The 27,810-nt window shown below is 45.7% G+C and overlaps 2 protein-coding genes across 5 annotated transcripts in view; one reads left to right on the top strand and one right to left on the bottom strand.

Annotated features, from left to right (window-relative positions):
• Positions 1–27,810, bottom strand: part of LOC118388177 (low-density lipoprotein receptor-related protein 1-like) — a 176,937-nt gene that overhangs the window by 39,272 nt on the left and 109,855 nt on the right. For all 4 annotated transcript variants that reach the window (XM_052526961.1, XM_052526959.1, XM_052526960.1 and 1 more), the window contains exons 20-41: positions 27,486–27,653; positions 25,350–25,532; positions 24,933–25,130; positions 24,438–24,683; positions 22,804–23,001; positions 21,673–21,877; positions 21,265–21,429; positions 20,929–21,173; positions 20,248–20,379; positions 19,038–19,265; positions 18,600–18,774; positions 10,082–10,176; positions 9,828–9,977; positions 9,465–9,605; positions 9,208–9,333; positions 7,689–7,820; positions 7,341–7,475; positions 6,490–6,619; positions 5,446–5,572; positions 5,206–5,357; positions 4,734–4,858; positions 4,121–4,495 (exon numbers count right to left, since the gene is read on the bottom strand). In XM_052526961.1, the coding sequence (XP_052382921.1) occupies positions 4,121–4,495; positions 4,734–4,858; positions 5,206–5,357; positions 5,446–5,572; positions 6,490–6,619; positions 7,341–7,475; positions 7,689–7,820; positions 9,208–9,333; positions 9,465–9,605; positions 9,828–9,977; positions 10,082–10,176; positions 18,600–18,774; positions 19,038–19,265; positions 20,248–20,379; positions 20,929–21,173; positions 21,265–21,429; positions 21,673–21,877; positions 22,804–23,001; positions 24,438–24,683; positions 24,933–25,130; positions 25,350–25,532; positions 27,486–27,653 (3,831 nt within the window). The remainder of the gene's footprint in view (positions 1–4,120; positions 4,496–4,733; positions 4,859–5,205; positions 5,358–5,445; positions 5,573–6,489; positions 6,620–7,340; positions 7,476–7,688; positions 7,821–9,207; positions 9,334–9,464; positions 9,606–9,827; positions 9,978–10,081; positions 10,177–18,599; positions 18,775–19,037; positions 19,266–20,247; positions 20,380–20,928; positions 21,174–21,264; positions 21,430–21,672; positions 21,878–22,803; positions 23,002–24,437; positions 24,684–24,932; positions 25,131–25,349; positions 25,533–27,485; positions 27,654–27,810) is intronic.
• On the top strand, positions 756–3,520 carry LOC118388648 (delta-type opioid receptor). Its single transcript, XM_035777922.2, has one exon. The coding sequence runs from the start codon at positions 1,984–1,986 to the stop codon at positions 2,992–2,994; it is 1,011 nt and encodes a 336-aa protein (XP_035633815.1). The 5' UTR covers positions 756–1,983; the 3' UTR covers positions 2,995–3,520.

Here is a 27,810-nt window from a genome sequence, read left to right on the forward strand (position 1 = left end):
CACACACACACACACACACGTCATTCCATGTCACCTACCATCTCAGATGGTTCTGAAATTGTTTCTGTAGTTAGAAACAGATAAGATTAGCATTCCAGGAACATTACCTTGTTGTATATTGATTGTTCAGCCTTTGGAATGTATTCCCTGTGAACATGGTGATGGTCTATTCCCCTCTTCAGATAAATTAGCCATTGAAGTCGCTATACCATAAATGAGTGTGAAAATACCAAGTTCTACCTACTAGATGTCACTGTTCCTGCTACTTACTGCCTTTGATCCATTATGTTGGTCTCTAGTGTTTATTAAAACGGCTCACAACATGTTCTTTACAACTTTGGGTAGAAAACCAATTGCCTTTTGTTCATTGAAATACATAGTGAAGAAGCAATACTCCAAGCAGCAGCTCCATACTACTTTGTTGGGGTGGGATTGGCGTAGGTGGTCTGTGGGTGGCTATTGGTAATTGTATTGTATTCCTCATGTCTTACTCATTGTTAGGAAGAATTATGGTCCAAATGGGATGTTAGATACTATATTTATTGAATATGATATGAATCCTATAAACTAAAATGGCAAATGTGGGTGCAAACTATTAGTTTAATTTCTCAGAGATCAAATGATATTTAAACAATGTTCCAGGAATGCTAACTCTTATCTGTTTTCTAACAACAGAAACAATTTCAGAACAATCTGAGATGGGTGTCGAAATCCTCTTGTGCTTTTTGAGGTGGAATGACACACGCATACTATAACACACACACACACACACAGAGTTTTATGGCACTTATCTGGGTGTGATAACAGACCACAACACTCTAGCTGAGTGTTTGCTCTCAGGGCAAAGGTAAACAATTACCCTGATTTTTCAAGTTTCAAGTTGTAATGTCACATGCACAAGTACAGAGTGTGGCTATTTGTGTGTGTGTGTGTGTCAAACTCTGTGAAAGGCTTTGATTGTCCTGTACAGGTCCTCCCATTGACAAAAGACCAACCCATCTCTCTTGCGTTGGCACTGTCAAAGCCATACAGTACAGAGAAGTCCAGAGTCCACATGTTATTTACTGTGATTCACCTCTTTCTTCAAGCCCATACATATACCTGCCTCTCCTACCGTACGCTGCTTCTCTCCCTCTGTCTCTCCAGAGATTCCTTCCTGTGGGCTCTGAATAGGCAGACTGTCGATGACTTAGCAGTGGAAGACTGATTGAGGCGTCATGCAGAGGCTTTCTGATGTGAGCTGACCGGAGACAGAGTCATCCGGAGAGTTTAGACCCAGACGGCCGCCACTGTCAGACAGACATAGCAGGAGTCCTGGGGAGAGACAGAGCCCGGCGGCTAGCTGGATGCTAAATCAATAGCATCGCAAACGTCAACAGAGGGGGGCTGATGTCTATGTTCGCTCCTTTCTTTGGAGGGACTAGGACAAAGGTAGAGCTGATTGGCAGGACGAGAAAGGATTGATTCAAATTGTGGGAGACCTCAATCATGTGACTGGTAACAGTCCCTCATCAGTAGTCTTTCAAAGGACCATTTTTGGAAAGGTAAACACTTCAGAAGAAAAAAGAACGACACACTTTTCTACTGTGAGTTTCTGGACTATGGAGAGGAAAATGCTGAGCGAGACAAACCCATCGAATTCTAACTGACAGGAGGGCAACTTCAGAGTGGTTATGGTCAGAAGAATTAACTTTGAGAACCTATGTAATGTCAAATCTGCTGAATGTTCCTGTTGATGGCACACCTTCGTGTTATCGACTCTCCGTTTCAATAATAATTCCCACACGCTTTGTTATCAGTGGCTAGTTGATCAGTCATAAGCAGAAGCCTAGTTTTTACAGCAGGTAGATATCGACCCATGGGAGTGTCATCTTGCTGCTATGATTTTTTCTCATCAGTCATCACTGCTTCACTGTATCATCTCTAGGCTCAGTGTAAGGACTAAGGAGTAGCCCCTTTAAGGCTGGTCTGTCTGTCCTCTCCATGGCGGATAATGGATCTGTGTGGAGGAATGACAGTGGTTCTGGTGATGAGGAGACTGGGGTCGGCAGTGTGGAGCTGGTCCTGGTTCTAGTGATGGATGTCCTGATCCTGGTGCTGGGTGTGACTGGGCACTCCCTGGTGATGGTCATCCTGTGTGGTCGTCGAAGAAGGGCAGGTCCGGGGGGTCAACACAACCAGGGGAACCTAACAGGGACAGGGACAGACACCCTCCTGCTGGCCCTGAGTGCGGCCGACCTCCTCCTCCTCTCCATGCTTCCCTTTCACACCGTCGCCATAGCGATGCAGCACTGGCCCTTCGGGGACTTCCTGTGTCGGCTGGTGAGCTTCCTGGGTGCCGCCTGCTCCTCGGCTAGTGCCTTCACGCTGGCCGCCCTGGCCGTGACGCGATATCTGACCGTGGTGCAGCCAACCCAGGCCTACCGCCTTCTTACTCCTCGCCGCGTGGCGCTGACCTCCGCTGCTCTCTGGCTTCCTGCTTGCGCCCTGGCTGCCCCACAGCTGGCCTTCCGCTCCGTGGGTGACCGGCGCATCTCCCCCGATGGCCTGGCCTGCTTCAACTTCCTGTCGCACAATGGCCAGCTGGCCTATGGAGCCTGCCAATTCCTGCTGTCCTTCGCCCTACCACTGGGCGTCATCGCTGTGGCCTACAGCGGGATCTACTTGTTCCTGTGGCGGAGTTGTAGGGACAACCGAGCGCCCCAGGTGGAGCGATACCAACGGAAGGTGACCCAGACATCGGCCCTGCTGGTGCTGGCCTTTACCCTGTGCTGGTTGCCCTCCTACGGCCTGACCTTTGCCCTCCTGGGGGGAGGCAGCCATGGGGCCACGGGGTCATCACCGCGCTTCGGGCCCTTCAGCGTGTTCGCCCGCATCACGGCCACCTCCTCTACCGTGGCCAACCCCATCCTCTACGTCCTCATGTCCCAGAAGTTCAGACAGGACCTGCTGGAGCTGGTTGCCAGGGGTGGTGCCAGGGGTGGGGGTCAGTAACCGTGACAACAGACAACTAACTATACAAGACTGGTGGACATGTCTCTAAATCTCTACGGTTAAACTGCGTGTCCATGACAAACTGGATGTGGGCTGAACATCTGTTGTCTGAGAGCTTCTGGGAAGTGTCCTAATAACAACTCTACGGGACTAAACTACAAAACCATTTCTACCCAAATCTCACTGCTACTCCAGTACACAACTATCACACTAAGCTCTGGTACAAAGCTCGAGCTCCAAGGTTCAATTGAGGGACGGCACTTGAAGTAAAGAGCCTCCCCACTGTGAGACAACAGTCTAAAAGGAGGATCTGAACACTGAGAATCAAAGGCCTCTGTCTCGAGGGCCTCCTGGGACATGGCAAAGAACATAGACATCTGGGAGAAATACATTTATGCTTGCAAAAAAAACAAAAAACAAGAGAAAGCTTTAAAGGATGTGAGCTCTTTTACACATTAATACCATTCTGTGGCGATTGTTGTTTCTTTCTGCGATGTTCTTCTGAGATAAAGAGAATGAAGGTCTAGCTGTGCCTCAATCTGGTTTATGTTGTTGTGTACAGTGTGTTCCCAAACTAAGGTAGATATGAAAGCTTTCCACTGTTTTCCAGACTCTCAGAAATAATAGTTGGCCACTAGGTTTTCCTGCCATGTTTCAGTTGGAGGTCGAAAACAAGTTTGGTTTTGAGCCCCGGCTGTTTCTTCCTGGAGAATGCTACCCATTGGGGGGGTCTGCTGTATGTCACCACCAAATAAGGTTTGTTCTTAGTGAAGGAGGAGGAGCGGAGGATGAAAGATGCTGCTTAACGGGAGAGAGAGCCATCTAACAGAGGAAAATGTTTTAGCACATTTCTCAAACTTCAGCCAAATAGCCTGATTAACGAGTGTGCTCACCTACATTCACTTGGCCTTATCAATTGGCATTGACGACAGAGTAAATCAATGAATTATGGGTTATGAGAGAAAAGTTAGGATTCGGGGGATGATAACAGATCAAATAACATTATTTAAAAAAAAAAAGTAAATGTTAATCACATACACAGACTACAGCAGGTATAAAAGGTGCAGCGAAATGCTTATTTTGATTGGATGAATAAGAGAGGAGAGAGAGAGGGTGAGTAACATACTTTCCACCAGTGTCTTGCGGTCAGAGCCATCATCATTGATCTGCTGGATGTTTCCAAAGTGGATGTCACTAAAGAAGATGCGATTGGCTCCTTTCCCTCCTCCTCCACGGTAGTCAAACGTCAGAGCTATAACGTTCTTCATGTGTTCAGGATCCTCAAATGGTTTTATAGGAGCGTTTAGGTTCTCTTCATCCGATAGGTGAACGCTCTTTAGAATGGTCCGTTCTGAGTAGAGTAGGTAGCCGTCGTAGTCACGGCAACCCCGTCCGTCCTCGGCCAACATGCCGTGAGCGCAGGCACATGTACGTTCTGCGTTGCCACGGAAAAGACACAGTTGCTGGCAGCCGCCGTTGTTATCCTTACACACATTCGTTCCTGTGTAGAGGGGAAACAAACATATGTAATATTCACTGTAGATTAAAAATCCCTCTCAATAAAATAATAATTCAAATATGAAACATTTGAAAAATATCACATTTAAATGGTATTCTGAATAAAATCTTTAATGGGTTTGGGATTTAAAATAATTGTATTACCAAACTTTACATCATTATTGCCCCTATAATCATCTCGGAGTAGACTCTCTAAACGAACACATCCACACGCTGCCCACCTTGCTGCCTGGCCCGGTTGAACACTTTGATGTCTTTGAGCTGTACTCCGATGCCAGTGCGCAGAGGCACAGAATCTGTAGCGTTGTCTTTGCTGCCCCTCTTTATGGAGCCATTGGCATGAGTCCTGATACAGCACAGACCGAGAGAGAGAGACATGACATCAGGGAGAGGGAGACAGACTAAGTAAAAGGAGTGAGGGAGACACCCTGGCTGAGAAGGAAGGTGAAAGATGAGTGAGAAAGACTGAGTGAATAAATTAGGTGACAGTAAATACAGGCGGGAAAGAATGTCAGAAAGACATGACATCAGTGCAGAAAGAGAAAGGGTGAGGGAGCCAACAGCTGAGATGAAAGGTGGCAGATTATGGTGAGAGGGAGTGAATTCATTCCAGACAATGAATAGGTGGAAGAGTGAATATCAGAGAGAGTGAGTGAGAGAGTGAGAGTGAGAGAGTGAGTGAGAGAGACAGACCTGTCACTCCAATAGATGTATTTCTCAAACACAGAGACAGAGAACATGTCCATGTTGTTGTTAGCCAGCACCACCTCTCTGTTCTCTCCGGTCTCCAGGTTGATACGCTCTATCTTGTCTGTACGAGCGTCACACCAGTACAGAAGACCCTCCTGCACACACATACCAGGACAGGGAGTTCAGTTTGTGTGTGTTGTGGTGGTTATTTGTCTGTGTGTCTGTGTGGGTGTTACACTGTACCCGGTAGTCTATGGAGATGCCATTAGGCCAGCTGATGCTGACGTTGACTAGTACAGCTCTCTGAGACCCGTCCAGACGAGACCTCTCGATCCGTGGGTACTGACCCCACTCTGTCCAGAACAGATACCTGTACACACACACACACACACACACACACACACACACACACACACACACACACACACACACACACACACACACACACACACACACACACACACACACACACACACACACACACACAAGCAAGGTCACTTTCCCCTTATTGAGCTGACTAAAGTACTTGGAGTAATCCTGGATTGTAAACTGTCATGGTCAAAAACCATATTGATACGACAGTAGCTAAGATGGGGAGAAGTCTGTCCATCATAAAGCGCTGCTCTGCCTTCTTAACAACAATATCAACCAGGCAGGTCCTACAGGCCCTGGTTCTGTCGTACCTGGACTACTGTTCAGTCGTGTGGTCAGGTGCCACAAAGAGGGACTTTACAATTGGCTCAGAACAGGGCAGCACGGCTGGCCCTTAAAAGTCCACAGGGACCTAACATTAATGATATGCATGTCAACCTCTCATGGCTCAATGTGGAGGAGAGATTGACATCACTACTTGTATTTGTGAGAGGTATTGACATGCTGAAGGCACCGAGTGGTCTGTTTAAACTACTAGCACACAGCTCAGACACTCATGCATACCCCCACAAACACATGTTACCAGAGGTCTCTTCTAGTCCAGAACAGACTATGGGAGGCACACAGTACGACATAGAGCCATGACTACATGGAACTCTATTCCACATCAGGTAACACCTTATGGAACAGCAGGGACTGTGAAGAGACACACACACGGGTACAACCACAGGTGCTAGTACACGCACTCCACATACACCTACATTGTAATTCTGCTGTATGGTGGTATACTACTATGTGTCTTGTAGATATGTAGTGGTGTAATAAGGTTATGTTATGTTTTATCTTTTGCCTTAATGTGCTCCCCAGGATGAGCAGCTGATCCCCCCCCAATCCCCCATCTCCCCCTGTGCTCACCCTTTTTCTGGATGGACAGTGATGGCGCGGGGCTTGTCCAGGCCCTGGGAGATGACCACGTAGCGGAAGGAGCCGTTGAGTCTGGCCACCTCAATCACATCAAAGCCCTGGTCAGTCCAGTAGATGTTCCCTATGGAGGGACAGAGCACCAACAGCAATACAAAACCAGTCACACTTTTACCACAGTGTATTTTAAACAATCAACATGCTTTACAGTACAACAACATTAATGGGATCAACCACAAGAGTCGAACTGATAAAGTAGTTCTGTGGAAGGTTACTGTATCTTTTGGGAGGAATAAAGTTCTATACATTCACTGTATATATGACACCTAATACAACTAGGCAAATGGAGAGTGCTGCCGTGTTGTTGTGTTGGTGTTGTAGTGTTAACAGGGTTTCCCAGGGTAACCTCAGAGGGCTGATGGAATGCTGCAGTGTTCATTACTCATCCTGCAGTAAGGCTTCGCTCTGTACGCACCCATGTCATGTGACCTGGGCTATACAGGAACCTATCTTGGCTATAGAGGCACCTATCTGGGCTTCTTCCCATCTCCTCGGTCTAACCCTCTTCCTCTTCCTTTGTTAGCTTCTCCCTCCCTCTGACTGTACTTCTCTCCCTGGCCTTCTCCCTCCCTCACCTTGCAAAGGTGAAGATGTGATCAGAATGAGTCTCATCTCTCTTCTGTAAGGCTGTGAAGCGTGTCAGCCATGAGTCTGACAGATGCCAAATGTGTGTGTGAGAGTGTGTGTGTGTGAGTGTGTGCACAGTATGAGTTAGTATGCACGTGCCTGTACATGTGCGCGTATGAGTCTGCATGCATGTGTGTATATGTGTGAGCGTGCCTCACCAGCGATCCAGTCCACAGCGATGCCCTCCACTCTGCCGATGCCGTTAGTGACCACATCTTCTCTCCAGGTCTGGTCTCTCTTAGCTCTGCTGATGGTGCTTAGGCCCATGTCCACCCAGTAGATCGTATCATTGTCTGGAGGGGAGAGGAGAGGAGAGAACCATCAGTACAGAACAGCATATCTACTATACCCATTATACTCATTCATTAATGAGTGGCTCGATTCAGCATATTTTCATGACAAAATAGTTTTCATTACTACCGATCTAAATAAAAAAACGAGATTTTGGTTTTGTATAGTGTTTGAAAACCCCTCCCTCCAAGGAGTGTGTATGTGTGCGTCCCTACCTGCATGGAAGTCGATTCCCACAGCCAGGGAGGTGCCTGACACTGGCACCAGAGCGTCTGACTTGTCCGAGGGATCCAGGGGAATGCCACGGATGCCCTCATGAACAGAGTAAAGCAGGAAGGAGCCCACTCCTGAGGCCGAAGGAAACATTACACAGAGTTTATCACTGGACACACTTAGAGGTCAGTGGCAGTACAAGACATGGAATCTTTCCAGATGAAAACAAATGAATGATTACGATATTATAAACTCCTCTCACTGTCAACTGTGTTAATTTTCAGCAAATGTAACGTGTAAATATTTCATGAACATAACAAGATTCAACAACAGACAAACTGAACAAGTTCCACAGACATGTGACTAACAGAAATGGAATAGTGTGTCGCTGAACAAAGGGGGGGTCAAAATCAAAAGTAACAGTCAGTATCAGGTGTGGCCACCAGCTGCATTAAGTACTGCAGTGCATCTTCTCCTCATGGACTGAACCAGATTTGGAAGTTCTTGCTGTGAGATGTTACCCCACTCTTCCACCAAGGCACCTGCAAGTTCCTGGACATTTCTAGGAGGAACGGCCCTAGCCTTCACCCTCGATCCAACAGGTCCCAAACATGCTCAATGGGATTGAGATCCGGGCTCTTCACTGGCCATGGCAGAACACTGACATTCCTGTCGTGCAGAAAATCACTCACAGAACGAGCAGTACGGCTGGTCGCATTGTCATACTGGAGGGTCATGTCAGGATGAGCCTGCAGGAAGGATACCACATGAGGGAGGAGGATGTCTTCCCTGTAACGCACAGTGTTGAGATTGCCTGCAATGACAACAAGCTCAGTCCGATGATGCTGTGACTCACCACCCCAGACCATGACGGGCCCTCCACCTCCAAATCGATCCCACTCCAGAATACAGGCCTCGTTGTAACGCTCATTCCTTCGACAATAAACGCGAATCCGACCAGTCTCCCTGTAGCGCCGTCTTAGGCATCTCACAGTACGGACATTGCAATTTGTTGCCCTGGCCACATCTGCAGTCCTCATGCCTCCTTGCAGCATGCCTAAGGCACGTTCACGCAGATGTGCAGGGACGCTGTGCATCTTTCTTTCTGTGTTTTTCAGAGTCAGTAGAAAGGCCTCTTTAGTGTCCTAAGTTTTCATAACGGTGACCTTAATTGCGTCTGTATGCTGTTAGTGTCTTAACGACCGTTCCACAGGTGCATGTTCATTAATTGTTTACGGTTCATTGAACAAGCATGGGAAACCGTGTTTAAACCCGTTCCAATGAAGATCTGTGAGGTTATTTGGATTTTTACAAATTATCCTTGAAAGACAGGGTCCTGAAAAAGGGACATTTCTTTTATTGCTGAGTTTATTATATTAAATATAGCACATCCAAATGTAGCTTGTGTTTGTTTGACTAAAAACGGAGGTAACGTTTTGTTTCCATGACTGCAAGACATCTATGACCTTTCAAAATATCAGACTAAAGATCCAAACAAAATGTTCACGGTGTGTGTCTCACCCTCGCAGGACTGTTGTCCACTCCTGAGGCTGTATCCAGCGGTACACATGCAGGCTCGTGTGGTGGGGGAGGTGGGCAGGCACAGCTGGGAACAGTCTCCATTGCTATTACTGCACAGATTGGTGCCTGGAAACACAACACACAAAAACACTAACAAACACGCTCACATAGATTAAAATGGTCATTTCTAATCTATAGCTACCATGCTGCCCAAACATAATGTACACTCTCACACACACAGACACACACAAACACACCTTTCTGCACGGTCTCGTTGTAGATCTTCAAGTGCATCATAGCGGAGGTGCTGTTTCTCAGGACTTTCCAGTTCCCTCCGTCACGCTTGTCACAGGTTCCTATCTGGTCAGTCCCCTGGTCCGCCCACCATAGCTTCTCCCCTACACACAACAGCCAATCACAAAATGACATCATTTCATCTCTTCACACAAGTGGGCCAATCAAAATGACCCATCGTACTCATACTATGATCACTCAAAGAACCGACGTTGAGACCTACTGTCGCTCCATTTCTGAGTACTCAAACTGTTCGGGACAGAAAGCTAAAGGCAGCTAGGAGGCAGAATGTACAGTCCTAGAGAGAGTGGAGCCAAGTTACATACCCATGATGGCCAGAGCTGTGGCCTTGGTCAGTTTGCCCTTGACCCCCTCCAGAACCTCCAGACCCGAACCATCCAGCTTACAGCGGCTGATGGTGCTGTTCCCTGAGCTGACCCAGTACAACTGCTCTGTGTCAAAGTCTATGGACAGACCTGGAGACAGACAGGGAGAGGGAGGGAGGAACATTATGGATGTATCCCAAATTGCAATTCATTCCTTATATATAGTGCACTATTTTTTCCCTAGAGCCACTCACCCACTGGGCCTTTCTGATTGGTGAAGAGGACACTGCGGTTGCTGCCGTCCGTGTTTGCCATGCTGATGTTGTCTCCATCTGTCCAGTACAGCTTCCTGGAACACAGAGAGAGACATAATATCAATACATCATGCTACTGAAATCACTAGAAGTGACAGGACCTGTCGTTCATTAGCCTGGATAGCGCCTAACAGTGTGTTACCATTAAAACTATTTGTAAAAACTATTTATTCTGTTTTCACACACAATTAGACAACACCCATCACAACGCTCATACTTCTTTTTATAAGTGAGAAAGGGATCGTTTAAAACTAGCAAAAACCACCAACAGCTACACATGTGGAGGTCCCATATGGACTATTTATCTACTGAACATCGCCTTGACAGATGTAAATGTATGTAGTTATACATCTAGTTTACAATGTATGTAAAAACGTAAAAACGTGCCCTGTGTTTTAACAGCAGCATCTTTCATTGGGTATAAAGTACAGGAGCCATTTTTTATTGCATGGTAAAGGTTAGCTTAGAATACTGTGTGTGGATGTTGATTGGGTTCGGCCAAGCAGAAAACATGTCAGTGGGGATTGGCTAGTGTAGAGTCCTGCAGCGATTGAGATTCACTGCATTCAAATGTAATGCCCCATAAATGGCTTCTCCTTCTCTGAAATGCTCCCTCTCCCTCCCTCTCCCTGACAGAGGCCTATGTAGGCTACACACAAAATTGGGCTGAAACAGACAAACTCATAAAAACAAAAAACACGTACAGAAACACATGCGATCAGAATTCACAAATTAATTGGCCCACATGGAAAACTAGAAACATCGAAACTGTAAATGATGTGGTAACAGGATAAACAAGTATTTCCATGACAGAATGAAAAATACATTTTGGACTGACCAATGTAGACATTTTCAAATGTATCACATTTTGACGTGTAAGCTTTTGGGCATCAGAGCAATGTTGAGGGAATCCTATTTCAGTCAGAATAATATACTCATATGACAAGATATACTAAACCTTGCAGAGAGCCTATCCGACTGACAATCTCGTAGAAAAAAAATTAACTATTGGAACCAAGACTTAAAAATAACTGATATTGGCACAAGAGGAAGGGAGTTTTGGAAAATAACGAACAAAATTACAGTTGTACACTAAATCAAGTATAAACTAATGTATAGGATGTATGCTTCTATACCTGCATTGATTGCTGTTTGGGGTTTTAGGCTGGGTTTCTGTACAGCACTTTGAGATATCAGCTGATGTACGAAGGGCTATATAAATACATTTGATTTGATTACACAAGAGACAACATTCACAAAGTCTACAGCACAATGGCAGAGTTGTGTAAAACTAACAATGACTCAATAATTCATGCCTTCTGGGAATGATATGAAGTTAAAAAGTTAGTTGTCAGACGTTTTACAATGTAAATGTACTTTTAATTCGTCTAACTGCATATTTCAAGACATGGCATATGAGGGTGCGGGGAGATACCCAATGGGTTGGACAATATTATTTCCGTCACTTATTTTGAAGAAGCTATTACTTAAATACAGGAAGTCGAATGATACTACAACTTTAAGAAAATGGAAGAATCAAATTATTTATAATTGTAATGTTTGGCAGCGAATACAGCATCGAGTCTTCTGGGTATGACCCTACAAGCTTGGCACACCTGTATTTGGGGACTTTCTCGAACTCGTCTCTGCAGATCCTTTCGATCTCTGTCAGGTTAGATGGGGAGTGTTGCTGCACAGCTATTTTCAGGTCTCTCCAGAGATGTTCGATCGGATTCAAGTCCGGGCTCTGGCTGGGCCACTCAAGAACATTCAGAGACTTGACCTGAAGCCACTCCTGCGTTGTCTTGGCTGTGTGCTTAGGGTCATTGTCCTGTTGGAAGGTGAACCTTCACCCCAGTCTGAGGTCCTAAGCTTTCTGGAGCAGGTTTATCATCAACAATCTCTGTACTTTGCTCCGTTCATCTTTCCCTCGATCCTGACTAGTCTCCCAGTTCCTGCCACTGAAAAACATGTCCATAGACTGATGCTGCCACCACCATGATTCAGCATAGGGATGGTGCCAGGTTTCTCCAGATGTGACGCTTGGCATTAAGACCAAATAGTTCAATATTGGTTTCATCAGACCAGAGAATCTTGTTTGTGCCTTTAAGCAAACTCCAAGTGAAAAACATAGTCTTACCATTACCATAAAGGCCTGATTGGTGGAGTGCCTAAAAGATGGTTGTTCTTCTTCTGGAAAATTCTCCAGAGGAGCTCTGTCAGAGTGACCATCAGGATCTTGGTCACATCCCTGACCAAGGCCCTTCTCCCCCGATTTCTCAGTTTCGCCGGGTGGCCAGCTCTAGGAAAAGTCTTGGTGGTTCCAAACTTCTTCCATTTAATAATGATGAGGCCACTGTTCTTGGGGACCTTCAATGCTGCAGAAATGTTTTGGTACAATTCCCCAGATCTGTGCCTCAGCACAATCCTGTCACGGAGTTCTACAGACAATTCCTTCAACCTTATGGCTTGGTTTTCACTCTAACACGCACGGTCAACTGTGGGACCTTAAATAGACAGGTGTGTGCCTTTCCAAATCATGTCCAATCAATTGAATTTTCCACAGGTGGACTCCAGTGAAGTTGTAGAAACATCAAGGATGATCAATGGAAACAGGATGCACCCGAGCTCAATTTCAAGTCTCATAGTGAAGGGTCTGCATACTTAAGTAAATAAGGTATCAGTTTTTAATTTTTAATACATTTGCACAAAAAAAATCAAAAAACCTGTTTTCGCTTTGTCATTATGGGGTATTGTGATGAATTACATGTATTTAATCCATTTTAGAATAAGGCTGTGACGTAAAACAAATGTGGAAAAAGTCAAGGGGTCTAAATTGTTTTTTATTATTTGTTTTTTTTTAGGGGTAGATCAGCTTTAGTGTTGCAGATATTGTGGCTTCCATCAACGTTATAACAATATCAGTCAAATGTTGACACCTACTCATTCCAGGGTTTTTCTTTATTTGGACTATTTTCTACATTGTAGAATAATAGTGAAGACAAACACTGAGATAACACATATGGAATCATGTAGTAACCAAAACAATTGTTAAACAGATTCTTCAAAGTAGCCACCCTTTGCCTTGACAGCTTTGCATACTCTTGACATTCTCTCAACCAGCTTCATGAAGTAGTCACCTGGAATGCACTTCAAGAACAGCTCAAATAAGCAAAGAGAAATTACAGTCCATCATTCCTAAGACATGAAGGCCAGTCAATATTGAACATTTCAAGAACTTCAAACGTTTCTTCAAGTGCAGTGGCAAAAACCATCAAGCGCTATGATGAAACTGGCTCTCATGATGACCGCCACAGGAAAGGAAGACCCAGAGTTACCTCTGCTGCAGAGGATAAGTTCATTAGAGTTACCAGCCTCTGAAATTGCAGCCCAAATAAATGCTTCAGAATTCAAGTAACAGACACGTCTCAACATCAACTGTTCAGAGCAGTCTGCGTGAATCAGACGTTCATGGTCGAATTGCTGCAAAGAAACCACTACTAAACCACACCAATAAGAAGAAGAGACTTGCTTGGGCCAAGAAACAAACAATGGACATTAGACCAGTGGGAATCTGTCCTTTGGTCTGAAGAGTTCAAATTTCAGATTTTTGGTTGCAACGCATGATCTCCGCATGTATGGTTGCCACCGTGAAGCATGGAGGAGGAGGTGAAGGTGTGATGGTGCTTTGCTGACACTGTCTGTGATTTATTTAGAATTCAAGGCACACTTAACCAGCATGGCTACCACACCATTCTGCAGCGATACCCCATCCCATCTGGTTTGCTCTTAGTGGGACTATCATTTGTTTTTCAACAGGACAATGACCCAACACAGCCTGGAGGTGTGTATGGGCTATTTGACAAAGGAGAGTGATGGAGTGCTGCATCAGATGACCTGGCCTCCAATCACCCGACCTCGAACAAAGTGAAGGAAAAGCAGCCAACAAGTGCTCAGCATGTGGGAACTCCTTCAAGACTGTTCAAAAAACATTCCAGGTGAAGCTGGTTGAGAGAATGCCAAAAGTGTGCAAAGCTGTCATCAAGGCTATTTGAAGAATCTCAAATATAAAATATTTGATTTAACAGTTTTTTGCTTACTACATGATTCCATATCTGTGTTATTTCATAGTTTTGATGTCTTCACTATTATTCTACAATGTAGAAAATAGTAAATAAATAAAAACCCTTGAATGAGTTAGTGTTCTAAAACTTTTGACCGGTAGGGTATACATACTGTTTAATATATTTTCCTTTTTTATATTCCCCTAACCCTACCACCCCTCCCTTAATTGGAGTAAATTAATCGACAACAACACCTAGGCCTCTACTTCCAGCTTATACACTATATACATTTCACAAACACAGTATATTTTGTTTGTTTTTAGTCCCATGAGCCTTCAGCTACCTTCAACTCCTCCCATCCACATCGATGGAACAGTAGTGGAGAGGGTAGTAAGTTTTAAGTTACTCGGCGTACACAGACAAACTGAATTGGTCCACCCACACAGACAGCAGCAGCGCCTCTTCAACCTCAGGAGGCTGAAGCAATTCAGCTTGTCACCAAAAGCACTCACAAACTTCTACAGATGCACAATCGAGAGCATCCTGTCAGGCTGTAACACCGCCTGGTACGGCAACTGCTCCGCCCACAACCGTAAGGCTCTCCAGAGGGTAGTGAGGTCTGCACAACGCATCACCGGGGGCAAACTACCTGCCCTCCAGGACACCTACACCACCCGATGTCACAGGAAGGCCATAAAGATCATCAAGGACAACAACCACCCGAGCCACTGCCTGTTCACCCCGCTATCATCCAGAAGGCGAGGTCAGTACAGGTGCATCAAAGCTGGGACCGAGAGACTGAAAAACAGCTTCTATCTCAAGGCCATCAGTCTGTTAAACAGCCACCACTAACATTGAGTGGCTGCTGCCAACACACTGACTCAACTCCAGCCACTTTAATAATGGGAATTGATGGGAAATGTAAAATATATCACTAGCCACTTTAAACAATGCTACCTAATATAATGTTTACATACCCTACATTATTCATCTCATATGTATACGTATATACTGTACTCTATCATCTACTGCATCTTTATGTAATACATGTATTACTAGCCACTTTGTTTACATACTCATCTCATATGTATATACTGCACTCAATACCATCATCTACTGTATCTTGCCTATGCCGCTCTGTACCATCACTCATTCATATATCTTTATGTACATATTCTTTATCCCCTGACACTTGTGTCTATCAGGTAGTAGTTTTGGAATTGTTAGCTAGATTACTTGTTGGTTATTACTGCATTGTCGGAACTAGAAGCACAAGCATTTCGCTACACTCTCATTAACATCTGCTAACCATGTGTATGTGACAAATAACATTTGATTTGATTCTTTCTCTGAAGACCATCCAGCTCAGATTTTTATTTGCTATATATTTTTCACGGTGCTGTTCTGAACCTTTTACAGACACAGTATAATTTTACATGAGTTCTTGTTTGTCCCACCCTTCAGCTCCACTCAACCCCTCCCATCTGTTCGCCATATATTTTTCAAGTACGCTGTGATGTTTCAAAGGTTTTGAACCCTTCTATTCTCATAGTTCCTACAGAATGTTAATAAAAAATTAAAAAATTTGCTACGAGTATTATTATATTACTGATCGATTGACTATGACTTTTTACATTTACAGGTAAATATTGTAATTCTTCAGACATTCCTGAACCTGCGACCAAAAACAAGCTTTGGACAGTACCAAAACAAATTATCTAATGATTGTCTCTTCACAGCTAAATCTGCAGAGCTGGGATGGTTGTATCCCCCATATAACATTCTATTGGTTGCACAAATTTTGTATAATCATTTTAATTGAAAAACTCAAAGTTCTGAATCCAGTGTCGTTTTGTGTATCAGTTCATGTGCCATGGAATCGGTACATCAAAAATCTCCACCCACCTATATGGCACAGCTGTCCATTTTTTGGGTCCTTAAATGAAACTGGTAGACTTATATTTATCACAATTTTCTTTAACCAATTTGAGTCTTCAATGCAGGGCCACTAGACAAGTTCCTTACTTTTTCCCCCTTCCACTTACCTCTTCTATTTGTGCGGTAATGCTGCAATTAGTTGGTTGTAGCTTTGATTTGAGCAGACATTTCCATATATTTTTGTTAGCTGCATGTGTTACATAACTCCACCATATATATTTTTTTTTTGGGGGGGGAAATTAGTATATTTGAGTTTAAACACAATATTCTTTGTAATGTTTGTTCTGTCTTTTCTGGTGGATTAAACAAAAAATGGTCAGGGAGGTGACCAAGAACCCGATGGTCACTGACAGAGCTCTAGAGTTCCTCTGTGGAGATGGTTGTCCTTCTGGAAGATTCTCCCATCTCTGCAGCACTCCACCAATCAGGTTTTTATGGTAGAGTGGCCAGAGGAAAGACACTCCTCGGGTAAAAAGGCACATGACAGCCCACCTGGAGTTCGATTGAACTCTTTGGCCTTAATGCCAAGTGCCACGTCTGGAGGAAACCTCGCACCATCCCTACGGTGAAGCATAGTGGTGGCAGCATCATGCCGTTGGGATGCGTTTCAGGGAGTGGGAGACTGGGAGACTAGTCAGGATCGAGGGAAAGATGAACTGAGCAAAGTCCAGCGCGATCCTTGATAAAAACCTGCTCCAGAGTGCTCAGGATCTCAGACGGGTGAAAGTTCACCTTCCAACAGGACAATGACCCTAAGCACACAGCCAAGACAGCACAGGAGTGGCTTCAGGACAAGTCTCTGAATGTCCTTGAGTGGCCCAGCAAGAGCCCGGACTTGAACCCGATCGAATATCTCTGTAGAGACCCGAATATAGCTGTGCAGCGACACTCCCTATCCAACCCGACAGAGCTTGAGAGGATCTACAAATAAGATTGGGAGAAATTCCCCAAATACAGGTGTGCCAAGCTTGTAGCGTCATACCCAGAAGACTCGAGGCTGTAATCACTGCCAAAGGATCTTCAACAAAGTACAAGGGTCTGAATACTTATGTTAATGTAATATTTCAGTTGTGTTTTATTTTAAATTTGCAAAAATTTCTAAACCTGGTTTTGCTTTGTCATTATGGGGTATTGTGTGTAGATTCATTAGGGGGGAGGGACTATTGAATCCATTTTAGAATAAGGCTGTAACGTAACAAAATGTGGAAAAAGTCAAATGGTCTGAATACTTTCCGAATGCATTGTATACAGTATATCAATTCCAGTTGTACTTTATCAAAACCTTTCTTCTATTTATGTTTCTGTTTATTGTAAAAAACAAGAAAAATGTATGCAATCAAAGACAGCACACACACTTGTGGATGTGATGCCTGCCTAAAAAAAAAATATAGGGCGATTCATGTGCATTTGTGATTGCTTTAGCATGTGTGTCACTCTATTTCAATCAAGGAGGTACTTAAACCCCCCTCCACTTCCACCACACCCTGCATTTGTTTAGGTATCATGCGTTTGAATACAGTTCCTGCAAACAATTTAAACATCCCAGTCTCTCCCCTTTATCCCCCCTTTCCCAGCCCCCTCCTATCCTGGACTCATTATAGGCAGTGTGTGTGTGTGGGGGGGGAGACAGCTTCAGCATCTGCTTCTGGTTTTTCCCCCATGCCAGCAGCTAAGCCCAGATCGGAAACATTCCTCAGCTTAAGTAAGTCTCTCAGAAAACAGAGAAAGGACAAAAAAAGGCAGAGGCATTCTCAAAGATAATATCCTCCGCATCCGCCCCACACATACTCACAAACACACTCAGACAAAGAAGAGCACTCTTACTCACACACACTCAGAGATAAAAACACAAACAAGAAATGTCTGTTAGTGATCTTAGGAGCGGATGTATGCCTGCTGAGCTTTTGTCTCTTTAAAGACGAAAAGACAGAAAGAGAGAAAAACAGAAAATACGTTTTAGAGGGAAGTAAATTGAGGTGAGAGAGCGAGAGCGAGCGAGCGAGAGAGAAAATTGAGACAGAGATCGGCCAGTGTGTGACAGTGTGTAAATAATGTATGGCTTTCAGCACAGAAGCCATCTGTTGAGAAAGAGGAAAGGGAGAGAGAGAGAGAGAGAGAGAGATAACAAGGGATAGATGAAAAGGGAGAGATGAGAGAGGAATTAGAGTCCCTTCTAGAGCGGGAGAGCTGGCTGCTCTTTGCTAGAGGTCAGCCACGATCTAAACTACCCTGCCTATCATGGCAGACTTCTAGCTGTGGGGAGCCTGCCTGACAGTCAGACGGTCTCTCTCTCTGTGTGTGTGTGTGTGTGTGTGTGTGTGTGTGTGTGTGTGTGTGTGTGTGTGTGTGTGTGCATGTTAGAGGTGAAAGCAGTAGGGTGTCTGACAGCCATTTCTTAACGCTGCATTGATCTCAGTTAAACAGCTTTATCACGTCTGTGTGTCTGTTCTACTTACCCCAGTATGGGGTGCAGCACTAGACAGTGAGGTTTATCCAGGCCCTGGATGACAGCGTTCTTAAATGATCCATCCAGTCTGGCCACATTGATCTGCTTCTTATTGGCATCATAGCTGGTCCAGAACAGGTTCCTAGACACCCAGTCTACTGCCAGACCATGGGCGTTGGGCAGGTCTAGGGAAAGACAAAGTTATCCAAGAGACGACGCAAAAATATCAAATGTTCATTAAATGACATGCGTTTCCCTACCCTGTACGAGGTCTTCGAACAAGGAGACCCACAAATATGTAGGTTTCTAATTTGAATTAACTACCGCTCAATGCTAAACAAATTAAATGACTGATTTTTGGACTCATTGATTGACTCATTCTGTATAAACTAGCTGTTTGACTATTTCAACCAAAGCAAGGTAGATATTCCCACAGTAAATTCCCTACCAGCAGACACCACGGTCTCCACTCCGGTGCCGTTGATGAAGGCTCTCTTGATGGTCTGGGTTCGGACGTCTGACCAGTAGATCCGGTGCTCCACGGCGTCATAGTCCACCACGGTCACGTTGTCTATGTCTGGCACGGTGAAGGAGATGATGTAGTTATAGTAGGGGTTGTCTATGTCCACTCCCCTGATCTCTATCTGACGGGCATAGAGCAGGAACTGACGGGACTCTGGAGAGGGAGAGAAGGACATGACATATTAAGGAGGGAGGAGAGGGGAGTTCGGGAGGGTTGGGTTTGGGGAGTTATGGTGAGTGTGTACGGCTTCTATTCGATCGAACGGACATACAGCAGGGACTGTCTGGAAGAAAAGGGGTTCAATTGTGATGGAGTGTGTGTGCAAGCACGTGTGCTAGCGAGTATGTGTGCGAAATGTCTTTGCCACTTAAGAGTCCACTTAATACAATCTGCCACAATAACAAGCAGTCAGGAGTGAGGCGTGCATGTTAACTGATTGTACTTGGCTCTTCTCAGCCTGTCTAGATCAGATAGCCCAGGCATGTGTGTATACTCTAGGTAGTGAATGAGGGAGAGTTGTGGCTGATGCCAGCTTTAAACAGTGGGCCTCTCCATTCCTTTACGCCACAGATAATAGAAACTGCTCCCCTGAATACGAAACACACGCATACACAGACGCACACACACACCCTTTCACTTTAGAGACGAGGCCTAAACCCCTCAAACTCTTGGCGTCACAAGTGACAGAATCCAGGAGATAATCCTGACTGTTTGTGGACTGTGACACAAAGCCAATCACAAAGCCAATCCCACTCATGAGGGATGTTTGTTCCCTCTCGACCCCCTGTGGTTAGAATAAACCTCTGTACGTGGGTACTGGAGAAGAGACCTGTCTCTGAATCATTACACACACACACATACCATGAATCCCACTATGTCATTCTCAGCAACTCCACCTCTCTGCCAAGCCAAGCACAGAGAAGGAGACAATCTGCCAGCTCAGGGGAGGAGGAAGAGTGTGTGGGGGGGGAGGAGGAGAAAGTGTGGAGTGTGGAGTGTGTGTGTGTGTGTGTGTGTGTGTGTGTGTGTGTGTGTGTAGGAGCAGCGGTTGTTTGTCCACCTGTTCCAGGTTTTTGATTGATTGTATGTGTGTGTGTGTGTGTACGTGCGCGTCTGTGTGTTAAGGTGTGTTTACCATAGCAAGTGTGTTTGTCGGCTCCCAGCTTCATGAGATGAGGGCAGGCACAGGAGAAGGTCTGGTTGTAGTTGATGAGACACAGGTGAGAACAGGGACCTGTGCCATTGTTAGCTGCACACGGATTAGGAGCTGTGGAGAAAAAGAGCGAGAGAGCGGGGATAGAGACAGTGGTAAAGAGAGAAATAGGTAGAGCGTAAGCACAAGGAAAATGGAGGGTGGTAGAGAAAGACATGAGAAGAGAAGGGAGAGCGAATGAGAGGGGGGAAAGGAATTGGTAGAGAAGCGATAAGAGGGCGAAATGGAATGCGAGAGACGAGGAGAAAGAGAGAAGGAAAATGTGAGGAAAGGATAAGCGAGGGGACGAGAGAAGGAAAGGGAAGGAGGGAGGAAAATATCAATTACAATCATCCAGTATGTGCATATAAAACAGCTCTTACCACTCAGGCAGCAGGCCTATCTGTCTCATCCATAAATGGATGGTTTTCTGAGCATGGCCATTTTGAGGTGAGTGGTTGTGACAGGGGAGGCCAGATGCCACTACCCTCCTGAATGACACATGGACTTAGAGAAGCTGTCAATCAAAGTGGCCACTGACTCGGGACACAGTCAATTAAAAGTAGCTAACCTCTTTTAAACACGAAGTTTGTTAGCAGGTGTGTGTGCGCGCGCGCGTCTTACCTTGGGGCTGTCTGGAAGGATGGTAGACCTGCAGGTCAAAAGGTTGTGTGTTGGTTCTCTGGACCACGGTTACGTTGTTACCGGTCCACTTATTAGCCTTGGCCAGCGTGTTGGTCCTCCAGTCCGTCCAGTAAACCTCTCCCCCGTACATAGTGACTGCGAATGGGTGCGACAGGTATTCGTGTCCCCTCAGCACCTCGATCAGGCCGGAACCATCGTATTTGGCTGAGTAAATAGCATCAGACCTGGAGGATGGATGGAAGACAACACAATACAGTGACTTATGACAGCCTTTATATGTGTGTGTATATATACACAGTATGTCCTCTCTCTGACCTGGCATCGATCCACAGGATGCGTAGCTCCAGGTAGTCTACAGTGAGTCCGTTGGGCCAGCCCCCATTTCCTGTCTCCTTATGGATGGTCCTCCTTCCCTCACCACTCATGGAAGCTGCCTCGATCCTTGGCATACTAGCATCCCAGTCCGTCCAAAACAGAATCCTACAGAAATAGGGGGGCTTCAAATTCAACTATGTGGTCCAGTAAACCCAATAAAACAAAAACCAATGACTGAAATCAAGACTCAGTTTTAAGCCGTGTGTATACTAATTCCTAGCCTGGTCCCAGATGGGTTTGTGCTGCCTTTCCAACTCCTATGGTCATTGTCAACATAGGAGTTAGCAATAGAGCACCAACAGATCTGGGACCAGGCTAACCCATTCCCAGCAGTGTGCTGGTTCTCACCCGTAGCGGGGGTCCAGGGCGATGGCCCGGGGGTGCTCCACCTCCCCAGCCAGCAGAGTGGTCCTCATGGTTCCGTCCAGCTTGGCCACTTCTATCTGGTCCAGGTTACTCTCCACCCAGTAGATGTTCCCTGCTATCCAGTCTACCGCCAGACCCTCTGGAGTGGCCAGACCATACTGGATCACCACGTCAAAACTAGTCAGAGCTGGAGCAGGGAGGGAGGGAGAGGTTGTGGTTCATTAGATTGTGAAGCTTTGCGGTGATCGTTTACCCTCTTCTGTAGGCCTATTCAATTTTTGTCATTAAAAAAGTTGTCAAAGTGTCTTACCAGTACCATGAACATCAATCACACAGCGACAGTTTCTAATGCCAATGCAGCCCCAGCGTATCTAATAATGCCACCTACACAGCCACGACTCTCCCTACGACTGACAGGATACATTCTACTCCAGTTTGAGCCTAAGCAAACAACATGACGTGAGGCGCCAGTGAAAATAAAAGAAGTGAGGAGAAGAAACTATTCTTTTCATCCCCCTCTCTCACCCATTCATTTTCCCATTACAGGTCCCTAATCAGAGAGAACGGCCTAATTATTAGTCATTATCCTGACTGGAGTAGACACACACACACACACACACACACACACACACATGCTCATTATGCTTCCCACTGTAATGAATGGGCCTCTTCTGCTCTATAGATTGTCTTTGATTGATTGGTTTTGCATTTTTGAAGGTAGCGGTTTAGTTTTGATTGATTGGCTTTGCCTGTTTGGAAGGTGACAGTGTGGGTTTGATTGATTTGTTTTGTCTTTCGGCGTGGAGCTGGACCATCTGCTTTGTTATTTACCAGCTGTTTCCCTCAGCAGCTATAGGCCTGCACAGCACAGCACAACAACTATTCCCAGAATTCCCCACTGTGAAGGCAATTGGGAAATCATGGAAGTTGGGGTACTCCACTAAAGACAAAGAAGTGTGCTGTTGGTCTCAATGACTATACACAAACTAGAGGTAAAAAGTGGAGAAATCCAAACCGTACCTTTCACTATAGTGAGTGTGCATGAATGTGATAGTGGACCTGAATGAGGACAGAGTCTGTATACATTATGCGTGTGTAGTAAAAGACACTCACCTCCGTTCTCGGACAGTTTGCCGCGGTAGATCTTGTCCTCCACCACGTCGGTCCAGTAGAGAGCATTCTCGGCGAGGTGGAAGTCCAGAGCGATGGTGTTCCTCAGGCCAGGCACCAGCACGCTGAACTCCCCCTTGTTCAGGTCGATACGTCGGATCTCATGGCGGTTGGAGAAGATGATGAAGGGCTTGAAGGGATCTGAGGTGAAGACAGGAGATTACATAATCATTGTGATGTACTGGTGCCTGTTGGTGGCAGCGGTGGTATCCCTGCATCTATTTTGCACCCAGTGCATCCTGGGTAATGTAGTAAGAACAAGCTGTAAATCGAGGAATGTTTCCTCCCCAGGATTGATTATAAGGGTGTTGGGTCCTGGTTTCAACTTATTCAAAGTCGAAATTAACAGCTTTAACAGTAAATGCCTTCCATTATTTCAGTTTGCCTGGTCATGACTAAAATCCAGTAACTAAACAATACTGTGGCTACCCATTAGTCGTTGGTTGTTAGGAACCTGAATACAACCATGGTAGTGTGACGCACACACAGTGCAATGTGGCTAAATGAAAGAGGAACGTAGTTAGGAACCCTGTCTAATCCCTGGTAATTAAAAGCCTGTATGTATTAAATGGAGGAGAGTTATCTCCGGACAACAGACAGTGTGATAAATGGTTGTGTGTGTGTGTGTGTGTGTGTGTGTGTGTGTGTGTGTAACTCAGACTGTCGCTGTGGGTGCAGGGCTGACTTATATGCAGCTTTATTTGAGTCAGTGGCTAGTTTCTGTGAGGTTAGAGCCTTGAGTATGTATGTGGGTAACAGCGTTCTTCCTCCATTACATTGATTGAGTTTTCCCGATCCATTCCTCTTATTCTTGCTATATTTATCCCACCTCCTCTTCCCCTGTACAAGTTCCCCAACTTTCCTCAATCTACCTCATCTTCTTTGTTGTTAGTCTTCTACTCTACTCATCTCCTTATCCCTTTCTCTCTATCCAACTCTCACAGCTAGAAGCCCCCCCCAACTATTCTCATGTCCCCGTTTCGATTTTCTGGTCTCCCTCTCCTCCTTCTGTTCTTCAATCCCTTGCCTCCCCTCCAGCTCTCTTCTCATCCTCATGTGAACACCGCCTCCAGCCTCCTGCCTCCTCGCCTATCCTCTCCCACCCTCTGTTTATTGTCCAGAGTGGTGGTATCAGCTCCCAGTCAGAGTTTGGTGGAACCACTGAAACCACCCAGCTTCCTGCCAATACGCCTCATCCTCCCTCTCCTACTCACTCACCTCATTTGCTTTCTCTATCGCCTGAACAAAAACCACAATACTTCCTGGAAATGTACTGTAGTTTCCTTTTCCTTCATTTGCGGATCCTAAACCCCAATCCCCTCTCTCACTTTGACTCTCCCCACATCCATCATGTTGACACACATCACCCTCTGTGCCAGTGTCTTTCATTCTCATAATCCTTAGAATCTCTCCGTTCTCTTCCATTTCACTCCAAACCACCATATCCCCCTCTTCTTCTCTCCTTCCCAGTTTCCCACCCTTTAACCTCCCCTGCTCTTCCATTCCATATTTCTCTCCAAGCCTCCCATCACCCTCTCCTCTCTCCCTCTACATCTCCTCCAACCCACCCTCCTCACCAGTGCTCTTGCAGTTCTCCTGATCAGGCTCCAGCTCCCAACCCTCGTAGCAGGAACACTTGACACTGAACTTGTCCTGCTCACAGCGCTGGCTACACTTGAGGTGTTTGGCGCAGAAACTCTGGATCTGACAGGTCTTGTTGTTGGAGTCCAGCTCCATGCCCAGGGGGCAGGAACACACCACGCCCTCCCCGGGGGCTACTGTACAGTTATGGCTGCAGTCGCCGTTATCCAGCGAGCACAGGTCTGCAAGGAAAGAGAGGGATGGGTGTTACGGGAGGAGGTGACACTGAACAAAAACAATGGGTCAACACTCTTCTAGAGCTCTCCCTCATGCGGAATACACAACATTGACATAACAGGCATCATAAACAGTCACGACAGCTCAACTTGCAATATTCCCAGTTTTACTCTGGCACGTTGGTGTCAGCGGTGAGATCCCTGTCCTACCGCCCGGTGCTGGGTAATGCAGTCTTTAGTAGCAGCAGGTCTTACCACAGAGTTTCTCGTCAGAGCCGTCGGGGCAGTCGTCTGTGCCGTCACACAGCTTCTCAGCGGGCAGACAGATGGTGGAGTCGTTGGCACACACATGGTGGGAGAGCTTACACACCAACGCCTCACAGTTGTCCTCGTCTGAGTTGTCCTCACAGTCACTGTCCCCGTCACACACCCAGGCCTTACTGATACAGCGGGCTAGGTCAGAGGGCAAAGGTCAGACATTACAGGCAGATACAGCTACAACCAAATGCAGTCCATCTCCCCCAGATAACTCTGAGCTACCCATTTTAATACTGTTACATTTATGTTTTTCAACAGGCAAATCTTCCATTCCCCCCCCCATTTCATTTAAACTCCCATAATTTCTTCCTTATTGCTGTGTCACAACCATCTCCATCCCCCCAGTCTCCGTACCAGAGTCTCTACAACCAAACTTGACGGCGGGGTCACACATGTGTGTGACGCCTTCGCAGTTCTTCTCATCGCTCAGGTCCATGCAGTCTGTGTCCCCGTCGCAGCGCCAGCGCATAGGGATGCACAGACCGTCCATACGACACTGGAACTCATCCGTGTGACATCCGCCAGGGGGGCGCGTGGCTGGGGAGGGAGAGTGATGGAAGACAGAGAAACGAGGAGTATTATATCACTACCATAACACTCAAACAATTGCAGAAATGGAAATGTATTAAAAACAGAGATATTTGGGAGTTTTTACAGAACCAGGTAAAACTCTGGGCCCTTGTTATAAGGGCGGCAGGGTAGCCTAGTGGTTAGAGCGTTAGACTAGTAACCGAAAGGTTGCAAGTTCGAATCCCCGAGCTGACATGGTACAAATCTGTCGTTCTGCCCCTGAACAGGCAGTTTAACCCACTGTTCCTAGGCCGTCATTGAAAATAAGAATTAACTGACTTGCCTGGATAGAGTCATTCACTAGCTGTAAAGGTAGAATAAATAAAATAAGCAATGACTTCATCTGTGTTCATAATTTGTCACTGAGTAACTGCCAATGCTGGTGATTTTGAGAAAATGCTAATGCAACCACATTAGGACAGATATCGAGTCATTCACTAGCTGTTTCTCCCACTGTGGGGCTCCAATGGGAAACAATGACACTCTCTATCCCGGGGGATCAGTTTGACCAGAACATCACGCATCAATGATGGACACTATTCACCGACTATTCACTCAATGGGTAATAAAAAGGGACTGGCAAAACCAACAGGCATCTGGCACAGACAAAGACACAGATGGCAAAATTTGGCTAAGGTGTTAGCATGTGTGTGGACCTCACAGTGGGCAGAAGCTTGACAATGCCATGAGACAAAAGATGACGTGATTCATTCATACACACAATACATCAAATCACATCATTAACAAAATGCTGACATTCACTAACGACCTGTCACGGCTAAATGAAGGGAAACCGATGACCCAAAGACGCCCACGAGTCAAGGGTTGGCAGTGCCACAATGCCAGGGTGATGCAGCGCACTGAAGGGTACAGCTTTCACGCAGAGGCCATGCTCCAGTGGATTACCAATAGAGCCATCATTGGCATCGGTGATTACGGGATGAATTGAAAGACCCGGACGTCAACGGTCAACGGCTGTCACAAGAGTTATGTGTCACGTCCAAGTGAAAAAAGTACTGTAGGTTTCTTTTGGATAAATGGAAATAGTGTGCTTCAAAATGGCTGTGCAAGTGTGGAAGACCATGACACTAAATCTGTGTAAGTATGTGTGTCAGGTTTCATTGTGCAGGTGTTTGTGTGAGTGTGTGTGTATGTGTGTGTAAAAGATCCTGAAGCATCCTGCCTGCCCTCCATTAAAACCTCAGGATTCTGCTTCTCCCTGGGCCTTGCGAGGGGAGCCAAAACCAGGCCAGCCCATTAGCCAGCACCACGGGGGGGTTACAGGCCACAGATAAATATAAGTTCATTCAAAATTCCCCTGATAGTATTTCATATTTAACTTGTCTGTTTCTCGTCTAAGACTGTTACTTTTGGTTCAGATCCTACGCAACAAATGTAATAAAGTGCTTTGGAGTCGACCGCAGGACAGTTTCCTTTCAGGTGAGGCTTTCTACAATTCTCGACCAACTAAACAACACGGGACATAATTGGATGCAGTGTTTACAGTATAAATAGTGAGTTTGTTTCCCACAATTCTTAATTATATGTTCGAAGGAGATACTAGCAGATTTATAAGCTAGAGGGAGAGATGGAGTAGTGTTTATGACATAATTGCATGTCTGTTGCACAACTAGGGACATGATGTAGTGAGGTTTCACACAAGTCAACAGCCATCTAGAAGCCTGTTGTAGATGAACCCTTTTTCATTTGGCTGGTCTATAGCACATACAGTAATATATGTGGCACCTGATTGGTGCGTTACATACAGTAGTTGACACACCCAGACAGCGATTGGTTGGTTACGGAGCCGACATGGAATCAACACTCACAATGATTGGTGAGTTACGGAGTTCATACAAAGATTTGGTGGGTTTACGCTCTCACAGACAGCGATTGGTGGGCTACAGTGCCGACACTCACCCTGATTGGTGCAGTTGGCGTGAGTCTCGTCGCTGTAGTCTCCACAGTCGTTGTCCCCGTCGCAGGTCCAGTAGTCCGGGATGCAGCGGCCGCTGTTACACTTGAACTGGGCGCTGGAGCAGGAATGGCTGCAGCCCGCCTCGTCACTGTTGTCCCCACAATCATTATCTGCAAGGCAAACGCAGTCAAACCTCTGCCTCGCACCGCTCATACAACACAACATAGGCAGACTAGAGTGAAAGACAAAAACTACATCTCCCAAGTTATTGTTTATGTACCTGGTCATTTACATTAGTTATGAAGAACACTGTCAATGTCAGTTCTC

The sequence above is a fragment of the Oncorhynchus keta genome, chromosome 10 (assembly GCF_023373465.1).
Source record: "Oncorhynchus keta strain PuntledgeMale-10-30-2019 chromosome 10, Oket_V2, whole genome shotgun sequence".
Lineage (NCBI taxonomy): Eukaryota > Metazoa > Chordata > Actinopteri > Salmoniformes > Salmonidae > Oncorhynchus > Oncorhynchus keta.

Excerpts from the sequence above, each read along its gene's own strand:
- LOC118388648 (XM_035777922.2), top strand. The coding sequence starts at position 1,984 with ATGGCGGATAATGGATCTGTGTGGAGGAATGACAGTGGTTCTGGTGAT.